Genomic DNA, 23,112 nt, shown 5'->3' on the forward strand with positions numbered 1-23,112 from the left:
AGATGTTTACCAGTAACACAAAATTGAAACATCAGTAAGTAGTACTCTACTCCATGTGTTGGTGGGACAATATTCATGTGGGACAAGATGTTGTTCTGCTGAAATAGGCAGAGCTAAGCCTTCTGAGCATGGCAAAAACATCTTAGATGTGCACCTTTACTGGTTATGCAAATGAAAGATACCCAATACTTTTAATTCGAATTAAAGAAACTGAAAGTGTTTCCTCATAAATTTTCTTTTGCACATGCCTGTGGGTTCAGTGAGGAATTCCTTGTTGCCCCTTTTCAGGTGAGTTCATTCCTCTCCATCTCTCCGGAGTCCTTCATGAGGTTATCAATTCATGCTCACCTGCCAGGTAGCATTTAGCCTTCTGACTCTCCTTCTAGCTCCCCAGCTGGATCTGTTACTTCATCTGCAGCATCTTTCCAGCCAGGACTAAAACACTTTTCTGAGCCTAATGACCTGGCACTCTTATCGACCACTTCCATAGACTTGACACTTCCACAAGCCTTAGCAGCTTCCCCTACCTCTGCTCCTGGAGAGGAGCCTCTGCAGGCAGCTTACGGCTGCTGCCCGGGAGAGGGCAGTGCCTGACACCAGACCTTGGCTGTGCAGACCCAGCCTGGTTTGGGGCGCTCGTTGGAGAGGAGCTGGGGCTGGGGCTGGGGCTGCAGTTTGGTTCTTGTCCGTTCGCTGTGCTCAATCTCCCACCCACAGCCTCCCCTCCTGAGAGCAAAACACAGCTGGAATGGGAGGCAGCCTGATTGTAAAGCAGTTACACGGGAACGTTTGTATCAGTGTGGGAAGCAGAGTAATACTAGGTATGTGCTGCAGCTGGTAAATCCGTTTGTTTAGCACATGGTTTAGGAGAGGCTGCGGAAGGGAAGTGCAATGTAAAAACAAGCGATGCATCTTGCTGCTCTCCTCATGTAGCTTTATCTGCCGAGCCTGGCTGTAACACTGCAGCTGTCTTAAGCTCTTGTGTGTGTCTGGTACCCTAGCATGGTGATGCTCTGTGTTAATCTGGCATTTATCTGTAACTGTGTACCAAATCCCGGTAGTTTTCTCATGCTGTGCCATGATCATTGCAATAACTTGTGTTGGTTGGCTGATAGGGGAATGATGGAAACCCTGGGTATGTTATCCTCAAGGTGGAGATCCCTGCTAGTAGCCTGACTGGACAGACGAATGTGCCTGCTGTTCGTTTTGCAAGTAAGGGAAACCAAGAGTGACCTGGATCCCTCTCCCTGTGCCTCAGTTTCCATACCAGCAAAAGGAATGACACTTGTCTCTTCTGAGCTGGGCTGACAGCAGGGCTTATAGAAGAAACAAGAAGTTACTACTGTGTTGTGCTTCCTGGGTGGCAACTGTGCTGCTGCACACCAGGTGAAGTGACCTGCATCTGAAGTTACTGAGCTGCTGGGTGGCTGGTGGCACAGGGACAACATTTCTGATAAATCTGTTGCTAAAGCAATGAGCCAGTGCTGCTTCAGACAGGTCAGCTGCCACATTACCATTGTCACACCAACGTGTGTTTCTTCAGGCACTACAAACTTGTGTCCTGGAGTATTTGTTGATCTGGTTGTTTAGAACCACTTACTCCCCTGCCCAAGTGCTAGCCTTGTGTTTCCAACTAAATCAATAGGTTTTGTGCAGTCTTTTCCTTTGTCTTTAAATAGCAGTACTACACTCTGGTGTGTGGGTGTGCCTTTGGGATAGTCCTCAGAGACAGCTATTCGCAGCCACACTGTTGGTTTCCCTTGGCCCTGAATACTCTAGTATTTAAAGTTATTTTAATGAGAGCACTTTCCATGCCTTAGTCTAGGCGAGTGAATTTGTTCTGTGTCTGTAGGGATGTACCTTTATTTGTCTGTGCTAAGCTGTGAGTGCCTCCAGAGCGTCTGAGGATCTGAGTGGAGAGCTCAGATCTGGGAGGGAAGAAGGCAGCTGTACCTTGAGGAGGGTTAAAGCCTGGGTATGGTGTGTCAGAGGTCTGTGCTGGGATTTGCGTTGGAGCAGTTACTAAGCAATTTGTGCAGTCTCCTCCAGGAGAGCGTCAGCTCTTTGGTGCACCGCTGTTTAGATCCAGGAGTGCTTCCCCAGGAGGCTGCCTCTCTCCATCCCTCCCCTCTGTCTTCTGTGAACTCATTGCCACAGCAGGACGCCGGAGAAGCCAGCCTGGGACGCAAGGGAGGGCACGTGCTCGTGAGTGTGTATGGGTGCCTCTGCGGGGGAGACATCGCTCCTAGAAGCATTTCTATTGTTTTTTCTAATGGGCATCTGAACTGAGATGGTGGTGACAGCTTGCAGAAGGCTGCTGGAGGGGTGGCTGGGTCTCTTTAGCCAGACAGCCTGGCTGTGAGCACTGTTTGTCCCATTACTCAGATACATGCTCAGAGTGCTGCTGGCAGGAGCGATGGCTGCTATGGCTCACTGTTTATCTCCGATGGCAGTAACCAGGGAAATATTTTTGAGCTAACTGGCCTCTCTTCAGGAGTGAGCAAGAAAACAATCCTTCAGCTCCTGAGCCGAGTGGTCCATCATTAAAATAATTATGTGGATAGTCTCTGAAATGATTTTGCTGGATGCAGTAGTTCAGAGTTGAGCCAGTGACTAGAATTTTTTTAGGTTAACGTTTCAGCTGTGAAACTGTCTGCTGGCAAACTCTGGGGAGGAAGGAATGAAGTCTGCTATCCAGTCTGCTATCTCTCGATTAGCTTAGTGTCAAAGTAGTATAGTGAATGTATTTAACTTCACAGTTTGCCACATGTGTTTTTTGTTATTCGTGATGGATTTTCACAGGACAGTGTGGAAATGTGAAACCGTCTTTTATTGAATTCTGTTCTCTGACCAGGAATTTGTGTTCCAGCAATCCAGTGTTGCTGTGAAGCATGCATTTTTTGGGAAGATGATGAATTAACTTTTGTCTGGCAGAATTTAGAAACTATCAAGAAGTGTTTACAGCTGAGGGAGTAGACAAGGTGCTGGGTTGTGCTGCTGTAAATCTGGATTCAGTCTGTGAAGGTGTTACTGAGGTTAGACCTTGGCCTTGAATGTCTTTTAATCGTGGAAGTTTGTTTTCTGGGGAGCAGAATATAACTTCTATACGATATCCTTTGTGCTCTGTGAAAACAGGTAACATCTATTTCAAAACAATTATTTTGCTGTGCAAATGATGTGGAATGGTGTTTCTTTTTGCTGATTTCGTTTTGCTGATTATGGATAGTCAACGATGTGGGAGATTTATTAATCACCAGCATCTCATGAATTTACAGCAATGTTGTATCAAGTGTCTTCAGAACAGGATGGGATATGAAGTCACCTAAAGTAAACAGGGATAGCGTATGCTTTAGTAATTCTGCATTAGTTTTTAAAATTTAATTTTCTGGTGATCGTTAATCAAGCATTCATAGATGTGTGCATAAAAGCATGATGTGTTCTGGCACTAAGTAACTGTAGAAATCCTTGAAGTGTGTCCCTCTCTGTACACTCCAAACAGCCAAACACGAACATCAAAGGATTGTTTTTCAAGAAGTGGTTAATTGGAAAATGTGGCAAAATCAGTTTCTTCCCCCGGGGAAGTTTATGCCAACATTTTTGAAAGTTGGTTTAGAAAGCTGAAATAAACCCCGGAGGGTGCACGTTAGCAGCAACAGCACCGCATATGGTAGCAGCAGGGACCCGTCCTGCCTGGGTTCCTGAGCCTGCTCACCAATTTGACTCAAGTGAATAAGTGATTTTTAAACCATAAATTCTCGTGATTGAGAACCGTCAAATTCACTGCTTCCAAGCCTTGGGATTCCCTGGGCTCAGATTCTAATTCTGTATCTGAACTTCCTGCCTCTCCTCTGTCATTTTAGATAAATACACGTTTAAACATTTAACGAAACAGACCTCTAAGTCTGTGTACATTTCCTCTAGTTTCAGTGCAGCTGCACAGGGACTTAACTTTGCCTTAAGTGTGTGCCTGAGGGGTCTGCTGACCTGGCAACAACCAGGAAGCCTGGATCTAAAGCCTCTGATCCTGGGGGGAGTTCAGGTTTGGATCCAAAATAACTATGGTTCACTTGCATTTCCAATGTAAAGAAGGAGCATGCTGGGCTCCTTGTGACTTGAAAAGCACTGCAAGTCCTTAAAGTCCTTGCAGTTTGCTGCTGTTGTCATCTGAGGATAAACTAGAAATTGCCTTTTACATTGTGGCAATGTTGACCTGCAAATACGTGGGAATTTTAATTCTCCAGTGTCCCTACCTCCTTGATGCCTACCTTTCTGTAGTACTGTGGAAGGATAGGAGAACTGATGGGATTTCCCTTCTGTTGATAGCTGGATTTTTAGTTCCTCCTAGAGCAAGCAATCCATAGCATGTGTGGCCAGCTTGCACCAGGAACCAATCTCGCTGTTCCTCTCTTCAGGCTGGATGAATAAACAAACTATCAATGAGTAAACAGAGGGCACACATAGTGAGGAAGGGAAATAAATAGAATCAAGAAAAAAAAAAAAAAAAGGAAACCCAAAGCAAAAGCTTCTTTCTCTGATGTGACAGCCTATAAGTACTTTTTGGCCTTCAGGAAGGGAAATACTTTACTTAAAGGCTTGCACTGAAAATTCTGGTTGGATAGAGTATTTTTAAAACCCTTTAGCCTGGTTAAACCTTTTTGTTGATGATGTGCAAATTTGACTGTTTCCTTTTTATGCTTAATTCTTGAAATCTACCTTAGCTCTGATATACATTTTGCTAACTGTTTTTTTTGTTCGTGGCCTGAACTTGAGAGCGTTTAACTGTAGGTACTTCACAGCTTTCAGACTCTGGATTTGTGATCCTTTTTGGTAATTTTAAAGAAGAACGAGAATGCCTGACATTCGATGTCCTTTAACGCTCTTCAAATGAAATCTGTGGCCTTATGCTTAATTCTATCTGGCACTTCTCCCATCGTAACAGCAATCTGATTTTTTCCCAAATCCACCGTTCTGATTTAATACTGTGAGGGTCAGCCTTGACTGAGCTTGTACAAAGTAGAAGGAGGCTGATGTACTCCACCAATTTTGCAGAGATTTTAATTCACTCCCAGCTGTCTTCCATCCCTCCTTCTCCCACAGTGTGATAGAAATGTGAATCGCACAATTAGGCTGTCATTAGGAAGAGATGAACTTTGCTCTGGCAATTTGTAACCCATTATTCCAAGATTAGTGACTTCAGACGGGGGATTGAAGAACCCCCCTCCTTTTCCAACAGAAGGCCAGGCAGTTGCAGCATTCAGCCACTAAAAACAAAGAAACCCCAGTGTCCTGCTATGGCTGCTTGCCTTGGGTTGTGTTTCGTGGAGCAGTAGGTGCTGCTGTGTCAAGCTGCTTGGCGCAATCCAATCTTTCACTCCAGCAGGTCATCTCCGCAACGCTGCTGGAAACCATGAGTTGCCATTAGCATATAAACTAGTTTCTGCTCCGAGAGGAGGGGACAAGATTATATTCAGTGGAGCTTTTAATCGGCTGCTGTTGGTGTAGCTCTGAAGGCGGCGGTCTGTGTGCTGTGCTCCAGGCCTGCAGGAATGAATACAGCTGTGATGAGAAACAAAATAGAAAGCGTGTGTCAGGGGAAACCCAAGCATGTTTCACTGCACGGTGAAGAATTATGAGCATAACTGAATGGCTTTTCTCTGCAAAACAAGATAGCACAATTGTAGCTACCCTCTCTTGAGATCAGGGAGGGAGGAGAAGCTGTCAGACGTGACTACAGCAGTTGCTTTTCTTTTTCGCCCCCTTTGGTAGAAAAGCTTGGGAAACAGCAGTGCAAGGCCTAATGCTTCTGCATGGAAACTGGTCTCACAGGAAAACATTTGAGTAATCTCTGCTAGGAACTGAATATACAGCAGTTTAAGAGGAGCACCAAGAGTAGATAAACTGACGTGTTTCATTTTTTTTCCCCTCTAGTATCACATCCTTATTCACATTTTAATTGTCCTGGCAAATTCAATTAACTCAAGTAATAAAGATCTGCATGGTATGCGTAAAGATTCAACTTTGGTGACCTGTGTGGGGCGCTGGCATTGTTCCACAGAATACTGTTTGATCAATTCAACTTTATTCTTTTTTTTTTTAAATTTGAGAAGCTAAGTGTGGCTGTCTTGTCAATTAAAAAAAAATAAAAATATAAAAATGAAGACCTCAGGAGTAACAAGACAGAAGCTAGGAAATGCTCAAAAACCTTGAGAACTGTGCTCCAGCCCCTTGGCTGGTGTACGCCTTGAGATGATGTGCAGCTTCATGGCTATGTGTGTTTTTGGCAGAGGACAGGACTGCTCTGGAGCTATCAGGGGTTGCTAAATTTCTTCTGCGGATATTAGCAAGGTACAAAGAAGCAAGACAATTGCTGTCAAACTCCTGTGACTTGTCGGCTTCCTTAACCTTTCCCATTGACTTTTGGGCCCCTGCGTAATGAATTAAAACATGCTAATAAGCTTTTCTGAAGCAGTCCATGAACCTGCAGCTGTTAGGCTGGAGTGCTGATAGCGAGCTGGTAAAGCAGAATTTCTCAGCTGTGGTATATATCACAATAAAATGGCACATTGCTTCTGCCTGAGAGGCTGAACACCACATCCTGAGTGCATGTGGCTTGCAGTATGCGGGCCAGAAAGGCTACAGGGCCTCCTGGGATAAAGGCTAGTGGCAGAGATGAACTGCTTAATGCTCACTAATGCCAGGCAAAATGTCTTGGCTTTAAAACAAAACCAGACCTGTAGGATCATTTTGGTTTGCTTTTCAGATATTTTTTTTCCAGGTTTTTGCTTTAGTCCAAGATTAAAAACCATCTTTATCAGCCCCAGGTAATCATGTGTTTCCAAGGACTCAGACTTCATTGCTAACTCTGAGCTAACTCTTAGTCATCAAATCTATTTTACACCTTTCTCATCATCTGAAAGTCTTGCACAGAGTGCGGGTTTTACAGGAAATCCCACATGGCTTGCTGGAGAAAGTCTTGCCCAGTCAGGGGATTTGAAGAGACCCGACTGGTACTCTGCAGTTCTTGTTTCTATTACCTCATTTTACCCTTACACCACAAATTTCTTGTGGTAGAAAAAGGATCTTTAGAAACCAGAAATGAACTATTTTTAAAGCAAGCTACTAAAGCAGCTATATGAAGGGGGAAATTCTGTTCTTCTCGACTGTTTGATACCAGTGATGGCTTCATATTGGCAAACATCAAAAGCAAACTGTTGGGCTGGCAGGCTGTCTTACCCTGGAGGAATAAGCAAGTTTGAGAGAGGCTGGAGATGGCAGCATGTTTTTTAGTTCATTTTTCCCTTCTGTTGAGCCTCCTTTTGATGGCCTCAGCCACTGTAGAAACCTTTGCTCCGTTTATGCAGCTGCTTGGTACAAGCTCAGCCTTGGCCACCCAAACCTGAGTGCACCTGCCTGCCTGTTGGACTTCACAGTTGTCACAATATCTTTGCGTTTTCCAGATGCTGAAATCAACAGTGGTTTCTTCAGCAGATGCTCCGGGGTATCTGAGGGTCCATACTTTAAATATTTTAAATTAAAATATTTAGTTTTCATTTTCTTTTCCTACTTCATATTTTTTTGGTATTTAGTCTTAACAACCCTCTTCTCGTCTGCCTCCATCTTGCTGCCAACTTGTGCTCTGACAAAGATGGCTCCGTTACTACTGCAGTGATTCAGGAGCATTTCAAGTAGAATGTGCAAAGGGTAACAGAGCTCTGCGACCAAAGATCTGGAGACACTTGTCAGTACCTCTTGAGAACTGTATTCATGCATTACAGGCCCTTTTTGTTAGGGGTTCCTCGGCTGTCTCTAAACACATCCATCATCGTGCTGTTCTTAAGCAGCTAGTGGAGAAATCTGGCTTGTAGCGTTCTTGGCTTCGTAATAAATAACCTTGTATATTTAAAGGTTTTGTTTTGCCTTTCCTTAAACTCCAAACATGTCCAGAGTAGGACCTGTGGGGGAAACAGCAGAGTAAAAAAAAGAAGAAAAAACTTAATGAGTTACAGTTATTTTGTTTGCTTTGCCTGTTTGTTTTCTCAGAAGATGGTGTGTTTTTGTGGCTGTTGGCTGGTCTATCTATGCTGCCACCATATCGATAATAAATCTATCCCTTCCTGCTCAGTGCACTTTCCTTTGAGAAGCTCTGAACATTACTAAAATGAAGCCCATTAACTCTGATTCATTACTCTGCTCTTCTAGTTGCTCTTAGCCACCTGTAAGAACCGGAAGAGCTGACAATATGCTGCATAAACAGGATGGAAATGAGGATACCACATTAAAAACATAACTCATTTCAGTCTGACTTTTCCCCTCTTTAGTTCCAAGAGATGACTTGTAGAATCCATTCCCTTGAGATTTTTTTTCCTATTGCTTGCAATTACTTCCTTGTTTACTCTATCACCCCACATCTATACCGCTTCTCTTCATGTGGTCTCACCCTTTGCCTAGGAGAAGGCAATGACACTTCCTCCCCAGTTACTTCTCGACATTAATGAAATGTTTGAAAGTTGTATGAGTCCGAAGAATTAGGGAATGGACACAAAGATCCACACTGTATGTAATTTTAAACTAAATTCCTAGTTCTGGAAAGGATCAGAATGGATGTCTGAAAGTAGGATAGTGACAGTATTTTGGGCGATAGACTAGGATGCAGGAGAAGCAATTTCTAACCTCTCTGACCTCCCTGTCTCTTTCTGGACGGTGTATTTTAAACCAGGTGCCCCAAAGTATGTCAGTGCATGCCTTCACATCAGTGAAGATCTTGATGCTTAAACAGAGCAGCAATTTGCCTTTAGTCTGCTCTCTGATCGATCTGCGTCCTCCTTCCTTCCTTCCACCTGTTGCCTGGGTGTTTCAGACAGCTTAGTATGGAGGCAGCTCTACAAAGCCAGGGCTGGCTGTTATCTGTAGCAGAAAAGTGGCTGAAGGCCCAATTGTAACAGGTACTATTGCAACATAAACCTGGATCCTGCCAGTTAAGATAGCAGATATTCCCGAGTAAAAAATGTTGCTTGTCTAGACTGTGCTGAAGAGCAGGGAGAAGAGTTACTTGTTCCAGTAAGTACCTGTTACTGAGAGACATCAAAGTAGCTCAGTGCAGATTATACTTGCTGGACACTGTATAGATCACACAGAAACTACACATGTGCAAATATTGTCATTATTTCTCTCCAACTGCTTGTCAAGATATTTTTAACTTGTTAGTGCTTACTTAAAAAGAACAGGCTTTGTTTTCATGTGAAGAAAGCTTCACAGCCCCTTATTTCCTCCTTTTACTGTATACTCGCTTGTAGCGGAAAAAGCATCAGCAAAGGAAACTGTTCTGGGTTGGTTGGTTACACAAAGTCCTTAAGAAGGGACCGGGGAGTTCGGAGTGGGATGTGGCTCTCTATCTGAAATAGACTTTACCGTTTGAAAGACTGAAAAGCTGCTTTACATGGTGGCCCATATTCAGTAGCTTAATATGGAACATGAATTAGTAAGGGGCAGTCTGTCAGCTTGAGCAAATCTGTGATGAACTCCGGCAAGTCTATTGGAGCTGGTTTATGAAATGCTCTGAAATCAAACGGCAATAGAACAGTAAGTAGGCTGAAGGTGAGACTGTAAGAATTGTAAACTTATCCATGACAGTCATGCCATATCTGCACCAACAGTCAAGCCAGACTATTTTCATTTGAGTGTCATCTTCATTTTGCTGGGTTCTTGGAGGATGTAAAACTTACCATTAAGGTTTTATTAACTCATTGAAGATTTCTGCTTTCCTTACACAGATGAAATCATGCAGCAGGAGATACGACCGCTGGTTGCAGTGGATATAATAGAACAGCTTCACAGGCAGTTTGCTATCTTGTCAGGTAAGAATTTTCTAGTAATTACATTCTGGGATTCTCTTGGAAATGTGCTGGAATGTGTCATGCTGACTGTCACTCTTCAGCTCTGCACAGCAGTTGCAAAAGCATTTTTATATCACCAGTGAAAAGGGCCGTTATAATCAGACCCTCACAGTGCATGGAACTGATAAGTGCCAGCTTGCTGTGCTTGTTTTTCTTAAGGCGAGTTAATTTTCTGTGTTCTCCACAATGGTAAGAAATTAAATAAAGCTTTCAGTACATATATTTCCACAATGTCCAAGCTTGTTGTTTGTGGGAAAAGTTCTGGTTTATCAGGGAGTTATTCATGACCTCCCACTCTTCCTCATCTGCCTTTGTTTTAGAAATGATTCATTTCTATAGTGTAAGGTTCTAATCTTTTAAAGATTTGATTATACCATATTCTTTTGTTTGCCTGAACTTTGCAATTGCACAAAGTGACGCAGTTCCTGCCCAAAAGAAATAGTTGATACTGAAATATTTGCCAAATTATTTAACATATTTTGGCTCCTGCAGAAGAGAAATACTTGTCTTGGTCCTAAAGTGGCTTCTGCTGTAGACTTTGTGGCCTCTGGCAACATCTTTTGTCTCTTTCTGTCTGTTCTGCAAATAAGGAAACTAAGAATTTTCTTTCCTTCTTCCCTGTAGAGACACAGTGAGGTATCATTAATTTGCACAAAACACTTAGATGGTCACAGTAAGGTATTCTTGGACAGCCTGTCCCTCTCCTACTTGTTAGAGAGGACCACTGGATGCGCAGTGCAGAGAGTACACAGACCTGGCTCTGCAAATGATCAGCTCAGCAGACCCAATCCTTGCTGCATCTTTTTCTTTTAAAGTATGCATTCCACCATTGTGTTCAGTGCAGGGTAACAAAGAAATGCTAATATAGCATCTTCTCTAAGACAATTTTTGTGGAGTAATGTTGCGGTGTTCCCTTTTGGCTTGTCAGGAAAAGCTGTGAGCCCCTTCCCCTTTGTGCTAGTTGCTTAAATGCAAAAATGACTGAGTGGGAGATGACAATCCCCTAATCTGGGGCCTGTTGTCAAATCTGAAATCTGTTCTCATTTAGGCATAGCATGAGTGAAGCAGTTCTCTAATCCCTTTTGTTAGTGCTAACTGACTTTTAAAATATTCTAAATACAAGGAAGGAAACGAGGAAGACTAATCACTGTTCAACTCCTTTTGAGTACTCAATGACTTTTTTGCTTCAGTCTTCACTGGCAAGAGCAATTTTTTAGCCCTCAGCACAAGAAGGACACAGATGTATTACAACAAGTCCAGAGGAGGTCCATGAAGATGGTCAGAGGGCTGGAGCACTTCTCTGCAAACAGGCTGAGAGAGCTGGGGCTGTTCAGCTTGGTGAAGAGAAAGCTTTGGGGAGACCTTATAGTGACCTTTCAGTACCTATAGGGTACCTACAGGAAAGCTGGAGACGGACTCTGCCAGAGAGTGTGGTGATGAGAGAACGGTTTTAAAGTAAAAAAGGGTAGATTTAGATCAGCTAATCATCTGAGGTCAGAGGCAATGCAATCATGATATTTCTGTGCAGTAAAGCAGAAAAGAGTGGAACAATTGAAATCAAAGGCTCTTTGTTTTCTCTGGACATGACTCACTAGAAACACTTTCCTATACTATTGCTGTGCTAAAACTTCTCAGAAGAGGATCTGACTGTCTTGTAGTCTCAGGACCACCTGATGGGAATTACGTAGCCAGCTAATAAATTTAGTGTTTGACACGGTCTAGTTATAATGAATTAGACACTGGCAGCCTCCTGCATGTCCTGGTTCTCTAGCTACCCAACTCTCCAAGGCTGTACTGTTCATGCCAAGAATAGGGAAATGCTTCCAAGGCTTCCTTGAACTGCTGTGGTCATGGAAAAGGCTGAAGTGCAATGTGATGAGCTCCTTAATCACGCAGTTTACTTTCGTCATCTCCTTTCTGTGCGCTGATGTCACCTTGCTTAGCTTGTGAGATCTAGTGGGAATGCTGGCTCTTGTGGTTAAATTCTAGTTTTGAAACCACCGCTGCCTCTTTCCTTTCCCTGACGACTGAGCTCCTAATTATGGGATTACAGCTGTGACAACACAGGAGTGCTTTGCACACATACACAGCTATGTTTGTTTTCCCTGTAGCTCTTAAGAGAACTAGATTACAAGGACAGGTAGTACTGAGAAGCTGCCTATTCTAACATGAACCAATTTTTACTGAAGAATGAAGAGACACTGGTAAAATACTGTTCCTGTCCCACTGATAGACTAATAACCCACTGTACCAACCTGCTTTTGCAACTGCTCATGCCTTCTCTCTTTTTATCTGCACCTTCACAACCTGTTCTTCTCTCAAATTACTCTGTCAAAGAACCCAATCTGCCAGATGCAGCAATAAAAGATCCTGTTACTAAATCATGAATTTATTAGATGAACTGTCACGAAGTGTGTTAGCAGAGATTCATTTTCCTTTTGTTCTGCTCTTCCTAAGCCAACGCACTTCAGTGCATTGGAGACTATATCTGAAAATGGTAACTGACTGTGAAGCCAGTTTATTTAATTTCTGAAGCCTGGAGGGCATTTGGCCATCTGCTTCCTGCTTGAACTGAGCCTTTTGGAAAACCTGGCCTGACCCTGCTGAAAGGACAATTTGGAGATTGTGGAAAAACCTAAGCCCAGGAAGTGTGATTCAACTTGAATGAGAAATTCAGCATTCATAGCCCTTAATCAACATGGAGAAACAAAATAAAAGCTATTCCAGAGCATGGAAAAAGCCAAACCTAACCAAGGCAGGGAAACTTCAGCCAAGGTATGACCGAACCCTTCATCTGTCTGACCCACAAGATGAACTGTGCTCAGCTCTGCTGTGACTGAGGGAGCTCTCTGCATGTGGGCAGACACCAGCAGTTTGCCTGCACGTCAGCAAAATTTGAAAGAAAACTTTCCAATACTATCTGATGAGTTGGTGTCTGGGGCAGGCGGCAAGGTGTGCGCTGTAAAATTGCAGACAAACTTCTGGAACTTCTGCTGGTAGCCTGGTTTTGTTTTCCCAAAGGATTCAGCGTATTTGCTGATATCTGATATTATTAGGTATTATTTTACATGTCTAGCTGCTCGTGTTACAAGAAGAGCTGCTTGATGTGGAATGGGACTTGAATGCAGCACCTCAGCGTCTAAACCGTGGCTCTGGTGCTTGGGCAGGAAGCATAGGTGGATTAGAAATGGGGAGTCATTGACTTCCTAGGATCCCAACTGTGTCCAGGAATTTGGCTTGCAGTTGTAAATGCTTGCTGCTTTTACATCAGTCCTACCAGCACGCAGCTCCAGCTGCGTGAGCTCTCAGAATGCAGCCCTCACACCTCATTTGTCAATCACACCTTTCACACTGCAAAGCAAAATTAAACTTTCTCTGCTGTGATATCCTATTATCTGTCATGCATATTCCCCTGAATAAGTGTTCCCCTGAAACGCTTCACCTATTTTATGGCCATAGCTGAATTCCAGCCCTGTTTTTAACAGCTAGCTGGGCTGTACTGGCAGCTGAAAGATCTGTCACTGTGTCCTGTGATAAATTAATTTGTCTTAAGAACATGAAAAATATCTGATAGCACCTTGTAGTTGTTCCTGTGTTGTGCCCCTGAGCCCTGGGGAACTGGCACACATGAGAGTGAGCCAAGGTCCTATTGCCATGCCCTGCACTCCCCAAAACTGTTTGTGCCATCTCTCCTGCTTTTCTTTCCCTTCCACATTGACTGTGTACTTCTGTCCTGTCACCTGGGCTCTTCCTGTCCCTTTGCCCTTAGGCCACAAGAGAAGAGGAAAAGCTGAGCGAGATGCTGGGGTGGAAAATAAGGAAAGTGCTCTGGAAGAGGAGAGAAGGGATGCTGGTTTTTTGAGTGGCAAACCTGGCAGGAGGTCAAGCAGGCTGTAATCGTTTCCACTTCATCCTTGCCTTTTTCCAGGCAGCTCTGCCTCTTGCTTTTCCAACTCCTGCTGATGTTGTCTGCCTCAAGTGCTCTAAGTTGTTGGGTTTCACCCACTTCTGTGTGACCCTGAATGGGAACAAGTTAACTGCTTACTGACAACCTACCTCTGATCGCATGTCAAGGCTTACCATCAGCATGCCCTTCCCCAAGCAACAGTGGGCTGGGAATAGGGACCAGCACGGACCTTTAATACAATGAATTTGGGCTGGATGTGAGGCAGGATCCTGGCTGTCTGCAGAGGGTGAAAGCAGAAAGGAGCTGGACCTCTGGTAGGAAACTGCTGGAGCTGATGGGTGGCATTGCGTTGTGTTTGGAGGCTGGGCGGGGAGCTCAGCTCTGCGTCAGGAGATGGCAGACGAAATCTGGGTGAGTTTCCTGTGCAGACAAAGCTCAAGCTAGCTGTGACAGCAGCCTGGATGTCACTGGGTGAGCAGCAGTGACCCGTGGGCAGCTGCCAGAGGATGGCCTGGCTGCCCCGAGGCAGGGTCAGAAGTGAGCCTGGCCTGAATGCAGCTGGAGGATAGCCCCAAGCCTCCCGTTCCTGCCAGCTGAGCCTCCAACTCCGATGGCTGCTGCTTGCAAGAGCCACTGCTACCAGCTGCTCTTTCCCTGGCCTGGAGCCAGCGTTTGGGGCTGCCAGAAGGTGTTGGAGGTGGCTGAGAGCTCGAAGAGTGCTGCAGGGTGGCATCTAATGGAGCCTGGAGGAGCTGCAAGCTGGCGAGGCAGAGGTCTGTGCATCGCATGAAGACAGCTGCCAGGCCTGGCTATGCTCATGAGCTCTCTCTTTCAGCGTATCTTTCTTTCTCCTCTAGACTGCACTGAACTCAAGTCCTTATACCTCGCTCCTCCCCATGCAGCCCTTTAGCTCAGCTTGTGCCTCTCGTTGCTTTGGCTTTCCATCAAGCAACTTTGCTCCTGGCAGTCCTTGCCCCCTTATCTTTCTGCACAGACACCACTGAATAGAGCGGACGTGCCCTGGCTAGCCCTAATGTAACTCTCCTCAGCTTTGTTCCCTGCTCACGTCTCACTTTGCTCAGCGCTCCTTTGCAGTCTCCCTCCTCTTGCCTTTACTTTCTACTTATAATGTCTTTTTCTTTTTTTTTTTTTTAACCTTGTTCTGAAAGTTTTTTTTTTTTTTCTCTCTTTTGTTTTCTTTTGTTCTTCACTGGAGCTGTTGGAGCACATTCTGTCCTTGTCTGCCTTACTTATAATGAATTATAAAATGTTCTGGTCAGCAAACAGTCCTTTTTTCCCCACTAGTGATGCCCAGGAGCATGGGCTTCAGGCACAATCCCAGCAGGGTCAGTGACTATTCAGAGAGTCTTTGGGGTGAAATTCCTTGCACTTCGACCTAATGTCTGTGGAACTGATTGAAGGCTGTCCCTGTTGGTTTTTAGTTTGTGCCCTCTGCCCTGCCAAGGCATTGAGGAGCCAGTCAAGTATTTTAAGGATCAGAAGACATCTTGTGACAACTCCCTAGAAGGTAAGGGTGATGGCCTGGGGAAAGACATGGGGCTGCAGCCTGTCAGTTCTGCAGAAATTTGCATACTGCTGCAAATTTTGGTTTAGTGTCAGGGAAAAAAAATGGCATTAACATGTAGATGCATGGAACTGCTCTTGTAAAGAGGAGAGAGCTTTCTAGACACCCTGGGTATATAAGTAGCTTCCACTCTATACCTTAACATCCGCTCTTGTTACCTTGCTAAATAGATGGATACGTGGATAACAGATATGGGTTGTTTTCCCTTGTAACCCAATTACTGCTTCAGGTTCAGATGTGGACATGAACAACGCATTCTAACATTTTCATTATTACTTGCCACCCAACAGTTTGGGCCTTCCTTTTTCTCACCGTCATAATATTTAACAATTTTGCTTCACAAATCTACACCAAACTTCACCCTGATTTTGCAGGAACAGTGAGTTTCTTATCTTTATTTGAAATACAAGATTTCTGTATTCAAGAGCCCTTTGAGCATTCTTCTGTAGCAGTGAGTTCTACCTCCATCTCAAGCAACGAGGAGGAGCCCAAGAGCTGTTAATCCAGCCTTTTAATCAAATGCTCAGTCTGAAGCTGCTCCTGTGTGTTCTGCTAGGTTTCTTGCCAGGGGTGAAGGGAAGAAGGCAGCTTTCTGTCTGCCTGCATCCATTCCTTGGATGGCTTCTTACAGGGGATTCTGTGACAAAAATACACACCCACGTACTTACAGTGCCTCATCCAGCCTGCCTTATCTAATTCAGCAAAAAGGGGACAGAGAAGAGGAACACAAGTATGAATGTGTATGTAACAGAAAGAGAAGATAAAAGGGAAACAAAGGACATAAGAAGTGCCATGTGAAACTTGTAGATCAGACAAATCTTGACTATGACTGCAGGTAAACTATCGGGTGCTTAAAGGAGAACATCTAGGGAAATCTTTATCTTGCCCTCCAGAGGCAAATATTGCTGCTTCAACCCAGATTAGTCCAGGTAGCTACATTTCCCACATATAAAGAGCATCTTCACGTTTCTGAAATATATGAATGGGAAAGCACGGTGCCCAGGAATCATGTATTAAATACCTGGTAGTGCCTGCAACGCTGCAGGAAGAGACAGAGCAGCCAAGCATCGTTTGTGTTCCTGGCTGTTGCTGCTCACGTCCAGAAGATGTCACTAAGTATCTGTAACAAACCATCCTGACTGGGTGCTGGCCTGGTCTCTCGTTCCTGGTCTCTAGGCTACAGCAAATGGTCTGGGTCAGGGGGAAGTCTGACTAGATTGGCCTGACAGCATATTGCACATCAGTGCTGCTGGCAGGTAGTGCAGCTGGAGTGCCCCGAGGTCAGTTTGCCAGACACCATTCGCCTTCATCCCAGGCCAACGTGGAGGCTGTGTTCTGTTCAGAATTCAAAATCAGTTCGGTGCATTGGGGTAATGAAGCTACAGCGAGTTAGAGTATCAAATGGGAAGATCATAGAATCATAGAATGGTTTGGGTTGGAAAGGACCTTAAAGATCATCTAGTGCCAACCCCTCTGCCGTAGGCAAGAACTTCCACCTGATAAGGTTGCCCAAAGCCCCATCCACCCTGGCATTGAACACTTTTGGATGATTGCAGAGCTCCTTTATGCCATGTATACAGGTTATGTGTGCTTTTCAGTGATGGATATACCAGTGTTTCCCATTCAACTGAATATCAACCACTCTGTCCCAAGATATAAAACCACCCTCTAATCTATTTACAACCTTTCTTTCACAGGAGGAAGAGGGAAGGATGGAGCACCCATTATTACCTTCCCAGAATTTGCAGGATTCAGTGACATACCCGATGACGATTTTCTGAACGTGGTCACATATCTAACCAGCATTCCCAGGTGAGCCTAAGTATAAATGTCTGTTTATTTCCATCAGATCCTTCCTTCTTCAGTGGCTCACTGCTTTTAGCGGTGCTACCTGGATGTACCAGTGATTCTGTATCCATCCAGCTGGTGTGAAACTTTCCTATGTGCAGAGGGCCCGAGGTACCACTTGCATTTTTTGCATGGGAAAGAAGAAGAAAGCTTCACACAGGACAGGTTTTCAGGGCTTTAAGTGGATGGGAGAGGTGTGTAGATCTGGAGAGTGACAGTGAAGGGAGCAGATCAAAAGGGAGCTAAGACGGGCTATTTGTGATAACTCTCAGGGGCACTGGATATAACAAGTGGAGAGTTGTGTCTGTTTCTGACACTTCCCAAGAAGCATACCAAGCTCTGACTGGACAGACTAGCTTTATTTGAACAGTTATTAATACCTAATCTTAGTGGAAATTTATTTTGTCAATTTTGTCTTTGTGAGAATCTCTTTCCCTCTGCCCCAAGGGGAAAATGAAAAAATTGTCATATAAATGTACCATTTATTTCATGATGCCCCACAAACCAGATCTTTCCAGGGCTGGAACTGCATAGGCTATATAGGCAGATGAGGGAAGTCATAAGTGCAGACAGCATGCTCTAAGCTCACCAGAGGTCAGACAGACCAGACTCAAGAAAGCTGGTAAACCTTCTTAGGAATGAGGATCCGTGACCTTGTAATTGGCTTGTTTGGGGATGTGTCACACAAGCTGAGGGCAGTGTGTGGGTTATGTCCTCAGAAACAAGACAAACTAAGAAGATCCATGCAGTCTGGGGCTGGAACAGGCATTTGCCACAGTGCTGTTGATGTCAGCAGCTCAGTGAGAATACATAGCAGCCTTCCTGTTATGAGTTGCACATGATAGATTATCAAATGTGATTTGCATGTTATCAGGAAAGCTGTTATCAGGAAGGTTGTAACTTTGTAAACCATATATCATCTTGTGCTTTTTGCTTCTAACGTCATTTAAAGTCAGTAGAAAGACTCCTCTTTGTCTTCTGTGATAGCTGAACTGTGTCCCCTGGTCTCTGCCCATAGGTAAACATTTGGTGAATTGCACTTCCATACTTTGATTTTTCTGTCTTCTCCTTGAGGTCTAAGCAGCAGCCTGAGGTATTTATTGATACCAAATAAAACCATAGTATCTAAGCATTGTCTGTTGCTGCATTGTAAAAAGAGGGGGGAACGGGGTTCTTGGTGTCTGAAAAGAAAATTAGCAACAAAGTAAAAGGCTGATGCAGTTGGTTAGGCTGTGGGAAGTGTAGGATCCTGGGCTGTGTATGCTATAGACTAGCCTTACCTCTGAGAAATGTTACAGTACAGTTATTTTTGTACTGTTTTTAAGAAACTGTTTTAAGGAATGAAAAATAAGGGAGAGATTGCTCTCGTGGAACAGCTACTAGCAAATCACTGAAGCAGGGTGGGAAAGAGAGGTGAGTGCCTTGTTGACAGGGTTCTGGCAAGCACGTTGTGCTTTCTGGTGCTTTGTTTACTGGGAGATTGCTCTACAGCTAGGATGTTTCCCTTGCTGTTTGCCTGCAGCTGTGTAAGTGGAGTGAAACAAACTCACTTCCACTGCTCTGAGGAAATAGGCTAAGGCATGGCTGCTGAATTACTTTTTGTTTATCCAAAAAGAGCTTAATATTTTTTCAGTCCCCTGATCCTGTCTCTGGACCGTGGCTGTTTGTGCTAGTTAGAAGCACAGCAGGGATTTATTATTTCCTGTGGTCTCATGTATAAAGGTGCTTAGAGGATAACGAGGGGAAAACGTGCCTCCTTCAAGTTTAGGTAAGAAGTTTTCCAGCTCCACCTACATGTATTCCCCATATAGAGTTGCCAAAGCAAGCTGAGAGAAACCACACACTGTGAGTTTAACGGCTTCATTGTTTCCCTCTGCTCTGTAGGGCCTTTGTTCTGCAAGGAGAAACTCTTCTGTATTTCTTCACTAGCTTCAGGACTGGGAGGATGACCTGCTTCAGGGTTAATAAAACAGCAATAATAGTTGAGAAAAACACAAAGCTAATTTGGCGATTCTTTGTATTTGGTATGCTGGTGGGTGATTCAAGGTAATGTTGGAGAACTAGCACATTACATTGCCAACATGATGGGCAGAAAGATTTTATGATTCTTCAGCCTCCTCCTGAGGAACACCAGAGCAATGAGTGACGAATTAAATCTCAGAGTTTAGGAAGTCATGACAGCTCTGATATGCCAGTTTTACAGAAAATGAGGTACGTGTAAGTAGTATCTTCCGCTACAGACAAGTTTGCCAAAGCTCGTGTTGAGGAAATTGATTGTTCAGCTTGATTTAAACAACCTGTTCAAGGCCAGTGACAGGCTGGAATTTGAACCTACATTTACTGCATACCAGCACGTTGGTTTGACTCTGTTTCAATCATAGATCTCGCCATCAAGATATGAGTAATCCAAGGATTTTTCTAGACTTTGCTGCAGTGCTTTTAGAGAGATTGACTCTGCACTTCTTGAATTGCTATGAAACTTGCCAACCTTTGTGTAGAAGCTGAGGGACAAAGGTATTAATTTAGAAGGAGAAGAACCTGAGTGACAAGCTTTGGTTGTGATTTATGACATAATTATATGAAGTAAAATCTTTGTTTGCATAAGTAGTGCATCTGTTTGGGTGCAGCAGATCTTTGTTAATCTGCAGTTGGTTGATCCTTGCAAAGAAAGTGTATCCTTCCTACATCTCAGCAAGCAGTAAAGGGACTGCGTTTGTTATTTTTTTCAGTACTGCTGTACAGTGTGTACTATGATAGCTTTCCAGTTATTTGCTGCTAGTAGTTCACATTTTATTTTATTCTCTAGGAGAATGTCTAAGTATCAAAGAGACTAAGAGAAGAGAATAATCTCCAACTCTTGTGGAGTTACAAGGGATATTGCTGTGAATCTGGTAACATGAAGTATCATTTGAAAAGCAGTTCACCCAGTTTAGCATAGAAAATACTTCTTTGCTCATAGCTCAGTGAACCAGACAAATCAGTATCATTTTTTCAGACAAATTTAGGGAGAACATCTGTCGTTTGTAGTGTTTGTTTCTGTGTATCCTGCAGAATAAAGTTTGTGCTCGTTGTGCAGAGGTCTGTGATTGCAGATGACATCATTCAGCAAGTTAGTAACTTTCTAAGTCCCTCTGGAACAACTGGTCTTCTGTGCCCATATGACAAAACGCTGAAAAGACAGAGGTAGATAACAAGTGGTGTTATTTAGATGCACAAGCATTATCTCATCTTTGAAGTTACCAAGCAAATGTGCTTTATCAGCTGTGGTGTAATACAGTATTGTGGGGTGAGCTCTAAGCAATCCCTGCACTTCTGTGTTTTAAAACATAAACTACTTTCCAAGGCAGAAGTTCAGCCCAGTAAGACTTCCATAATCTGCTTAATTTTCCATCTGCTTCAACATGTGGTCATGAGTGTCCCACAAAAGGGACCTACATACATAGACATGCCCAAATGTTAGTTAGCATTGTATTTGCAGATGCATTCCTCTGTGTGTGCATGCTTACAATAGATATCTGCAGAAAGCCCTTTTTTGCTCACTGTATTCCATAGCCAGAATTCCCTTCTCTTTCAGCTGACATGGATGAGCTACTTTGGTGAACAGGTGCCCTTCTCTTCTTCCTAAAAGGTCAACAAATTCAGAGTCTCCTGGCCTCCTCAAATCAGTGTTCAAGGGCTAACCTGAATTCAGACCTGAGGATGGAGCTCTGACTGCCACATTTCATTGAGGGAGAGGGAATTTGCCTGCTAGCCATGTCTAGGCAAGAATTAGATTTGGAGGCAAGCTTGATGTTTATCTGCTGTGCACAAGATTCTTCAAATCCCTCTGTTCAGAGAACTGGAGAAATCCCTATGCACATCCGTAACAAGGGTAGAGATATTACAGTACTGATAAAACACTGATTGTGTGCTTGTTTTTAAATGAACTCCCTTTCTCTGGACACACACATGCGAGTGAGGCTTCTCAGCTGAACGTCTGCTTGCACTGATGCAGTCATTTTGGCCTGGCCTCTTCCCATGGCTGTTTGCCTGCGCACGTCCTGTAGTGCCAAATGACATTCAGACCTCAGAATGGCCTTTCCTTTTGGTATGCTGACTGAAACAAGATCACTTGCTGACACTCTCTTTGTTTCCCTGGCTAAATTTGGGTCTTAAATCAGCCCCGTCTAGTCATAAAAAAAAAAAAAAAAAAAAAAAAAAAGAGAGAGATACAATTGGCTTAGCTCAGTGAAAATAGTTGATACCATCCTGAACATCGAGATGAAATGTGGGGAATAACATTACAGAAGCTCAGGTCTAGCTTTGTGCTAGGGTTGCAGGCCCATTTTCTGTTGTCCAAAAGTAGCTCTCATGTTAAGATCCTCTTTGTGTTGCATCCACTAGCCCATAGCAGTCAAGATTTACAAAGACATATCTGTGAATGGTGTCTTTACTGCTTGCCTTTGCCTAGTCTGCCATATGATTCTGAGCGATGTGCCCATTCCCTGACATTTTCTTTAGAGATCTGCTTGGCTGCATTGCTTTTTAGCAACATGTGGTTTTCTCACCTTCTCTTTCTGCTCTTCCTCCTTCAGATTGTATTATTTTAAAAGTTTTTTATTCTCCATTTTTTCACTTGTTTCATCTCAGATAGTGCACTAAGTTCAATGTTGGAGGTAGTACATACTGTAATAGCTACCAGAATCATTTGCTTCGTGGCCCGGTTCTCATTTTACCTAAACAAATCTCTCAAATCTCATGCCTTGGCCTGCTCTTCATACTCATGCTCAGCTACGGTTGTACCTGCACTGTTTGTGTAATATATTTTGTGCATTCTGATCCGTGTCTTCCCCCTGAGCCCCGTGGGCCAAGCCCAGCTGGTTGGCAGGCTTGGTCTTTGCCAACCACAGTTTCTCTGCTTGGTCTCCCGTGGGAGAGAAGTGCGGGCCGCACCCCACCACGGCTGGGCTGCACACCAAGTGGAGTTCTGCTCTCCTTTGCTCTTTTCTCTCTTTCAATCCAAGTGTAACTCCAGTGTATCAGTATCCGTTTCAACTTCCCCTTTCTCAGTCTGTCTCTTTAACTGGCCTGCGATGCTGTGTGATTTGCGGTGGCAACTGATGAGCAATATTTCTATTCCCATATGTGCGTTATTCCCAGCCCTCCCCCGTGACTGTTCTCGCCAAGCCCAATTTCATGAGAAAATTCCTTTGCTGCTTCTCTCTTGTATTTTCTTGTCGGAATCTATATTTCATAAGCCCTCATTCCTATTATCCATGAATTTAATTTTTGTTACTGCATCTGATGCCTGGATGCATTTGTGCTGTTACAACCCCCTGTGGCAGAAGAACATTTGAAAAAAATTAAGCGCTAGATCATGCAGATATACTGGAGAAAACAGGGAAAGTCCTTCATTTAAGCGATTTCTTCTCTGCATGTCTGAGGAACTTTTAAAGACGGGACTTAAGAGTTAGTTCTGAAGCACAGAGGCAAGTTTTGCTTGGCACAACCACTTTTGTGTTTGTTTAAACCACGGTTGTACTTGTTGCCTTTGGCAGATGCCATCATGTCAGTTACTTCCTTTGCAGCTTGCTTACCAAGGTGTGATTGTAAGGGTCTGACTCTGGATTCCTTTAGGCCTCCAGTCCTTCGTGTGCACTCCTTTTAGAAAGCCTTTAGCCAGTCTCTCAGGCAGATGGGCAAAACAGGGCAATTTCTATGTGCAGGCAGCGTGTGTGAATGTGGTGCTTATGGGTAGAATTACTTGCGGTTTAGCTACATCATAAATTTTACAAAGAACAGCTTTTTCTCATATTTATTAATTTGATATTAGGCGAATAATATTTTTCTTTAGACTAACGTCAGCATTTTGTTAACTTCAGCTAAACATGTCTACTCTG

General features: G+C 43.8%; 1 protein-coding gene across 10 annotated transcripts in view; it reads left to right on the top strand.

The window, feature by feature from the left end:
- MCF2L2 (MCF.2 cell line derived transforming sequence-like 2) overlaps positions 1-23,112 on the top strand; it is a 157,540-nt gene that overhangs the window by 26,712 nt on the left and 107,716 nt on the right. For 9 of the 10 annotated variants that reach the window (XM_032193377.1, XM_032193375.1, XM_032193379.1 and 6 more), the window contains 2 exons: positions 9,771-9,854; positions 17,083-17,197. In XM_032193377.1, the coding sequence (XP_032049268.1) occupies positions 9,771-9,854; positions 17,083-17,197 (199 nt within the window). Of the gene's footprint in view, positions 1-9,558; positions 9,580-9,770; positions 9,855-17,082; positions 17,198-23,112 lie in introns of those variants that run through there. The other variant, XM_032193381.1, reaches the window with a different exon arrangement.

The sequence above is a fragment of the Aythya fuligula genome, chromosome 9, assembly GCF_009819795.1.
Source record: "Aythya fuligula isolate bAytFul2 chromosome 9, bAytFul2.pri, whole genome shotgun sequence".
In the NCBI taxonomy this organism is placed as follows: domain Eukaryota; kingdom Metazoa; phylum Chordata; class Aves; order Anseriformes; family Anatidae; genus Aythya; species Aythya fuligula.